This window comes from Plasmodium reichenowi, chromosome 13 (assembly GCF_001601855.1).
Source record: "Plasmodium reichenowi strain SY57 chromosome 13, whole genome shotgun sequence".
Lineage (NCBI taxonomy): Eukaryota > Apicomplexa > Aconoidasida > Haemosporida > Plasmodiidae > Plasmodium > Plasmodium reichenowi.
In genome coordinates this window covers 699240-701096 of record NC_033658.1, presented here as the reverse complement: position 1 = coordinate 701096, position 1857 = coordinate 699240, and the positions used below count along the sequence as shown (strand labels likewise).

Sequence of the window (1857 nt, the reverse complement as noted above, 5' to 3'; positions counted from 1 at the left end):
TATTTATTTATTAATATTTATATATATTTTTTTTTAATTACATTGTTTAATATAATTCAAAGCATTGAATGCATATATACATAAAATGTTTTTTTTTTTTTTTTTATATATACTTATAATTATTTTTAAAAACGTTATGAAAAAATATTAAAAAAAAAAAAAAAAAAAAAAAAAATAAACAAAAATGTAAATATAAATATAAATATATATATATAAATATATAAATATATATACATTTGAATCATTCCTTGTTATATAATTCCAACTCTATATATTTCTATTAAATTTCTTGATCATAAAAAATGTTGATATAAAACTTTATATAATATATATATATATGTGGGTGTTATATTATATATTTTTGTTCTTTTTACGATTTGTGTTTTTTTATTTCTTTTTTATTTTAATGGAATGAAACGAGATGAATGTGTAGCTCCAATACCTGGTTTTCCATGTCTTGTGTGCTTATAAGTAATTGAAAATTCACCAAGATAATAACCAATCATTTCTGGTTTAATTTCTACATTCGTATATTGCTTACCATTATGTACAGCTACAATAGATCCTACCATTTCTGGTATGATGGTCATATTCCTTAAATGAGTAGGGACAGGATTTGGCTTTTCTCCTGGTTCACAATTTTTTTTAGATTTTCTAATTTTTTTTAAAAGTGATTTAGCTTTCTTACTTATTCCTCTTTGAAACTTTCTTCTTTGTCTTGCTTTAAATAATTTTATAAGTTCATCTTGGCTTAAGTCTAATAACTTATCTAAATCAACACCTCTATATTGAAAAGTACGAAAGGTTCTCTTCTTGGGCTTATTTGCATCCTCCTGAAAAGAAAAAAAAAAAAAAAAAAAAATCAATAAATAAATACATGAATAAATGAGTAAATAAATAAATAAACAAACAAGCATATTCATATATTACACATACATATGTACATATATACATATATACATATAAATATTTGTAAAATATATGACGTAACAATAATATAGGTATTAATGTATTCCATATATATATATATATATAATATAATACAATACTATTTCTATATATACGTAACATAATTTTTAACAATATTTATTATACTTATATATATATTTTCCAATTACATATAATATATATATATATATATATATATATATACATATACAGTTTTTTTTTTTATATTTATATTTATTTAAATCCTATATTTTTTTGCTTATAAATATTAACATAAACAAAAATATATATTATTTTCTTAATAATAAAACAAACATATACATATTTTCATATATTTCTACAGATTTAATTATTTTTTAATATTTGTTAATTACCATTTTTTTCTTTTTCGAGATTTAAATGTTTAAAATAAAAAAAGTTTCCTTTTATATATATTTATATATAAATAAGAATAGAAATAAGGGTTTCTAAAATAATAATATAATAATTTATGAAAAAGTTATTTTCTTTTACTTTTTTTATTTTATTTTATCTTATTTATAATTTTTTTTTTTTTTTTTTTTTTTTAAATAAAAAGAATTAATTTTATTTTTATATAATATATATATATATATATATATAATATATATATATATATAAATATATAATATATTATTTTAATGTATATAAACTTAAATTTTACATATATAAAAAAATAGATATAATATAATACAATATTGTTATACAATTTTTATATGCTAATTTTGTTACAATATTTATTTATTATTTATGAATATATATATAATATATATATAATTATTTTTATAGTAGTTCTCAATATATTTGTTTTTATTTTTTTGGGATATTATATATAAAATATAGCTTATTTTTATTTTTATGTTAAATTATTTACATATATTATTATATGTA

General features: G+C 15.3%; 1 protein-coding gene across 1 annotated transcript; it reads right to left on the bottom strand.

The window, feature by feature from the left end:
• Positions 1–398: 398 nt before the first annotated feature.
• PRSY57_1316800 (40S ribosomal protein S19, putative) lies at positions 399–1325 on the bottom strand (the record flags this gene model as incomplete). Its single annotated transcript, XM_012909104.1, has 2 exons — positions 399–833; positions 1323–1325. 2 exons carry the CDS (start codon positions 1323–1325, stop codon positions 399–401), a joined length of 438 nt encoding a protein of 145 aa, XP_012764558.1.
• Between the last annotated feature and the right edge of the window lie 532 nt (positions 1326–1857).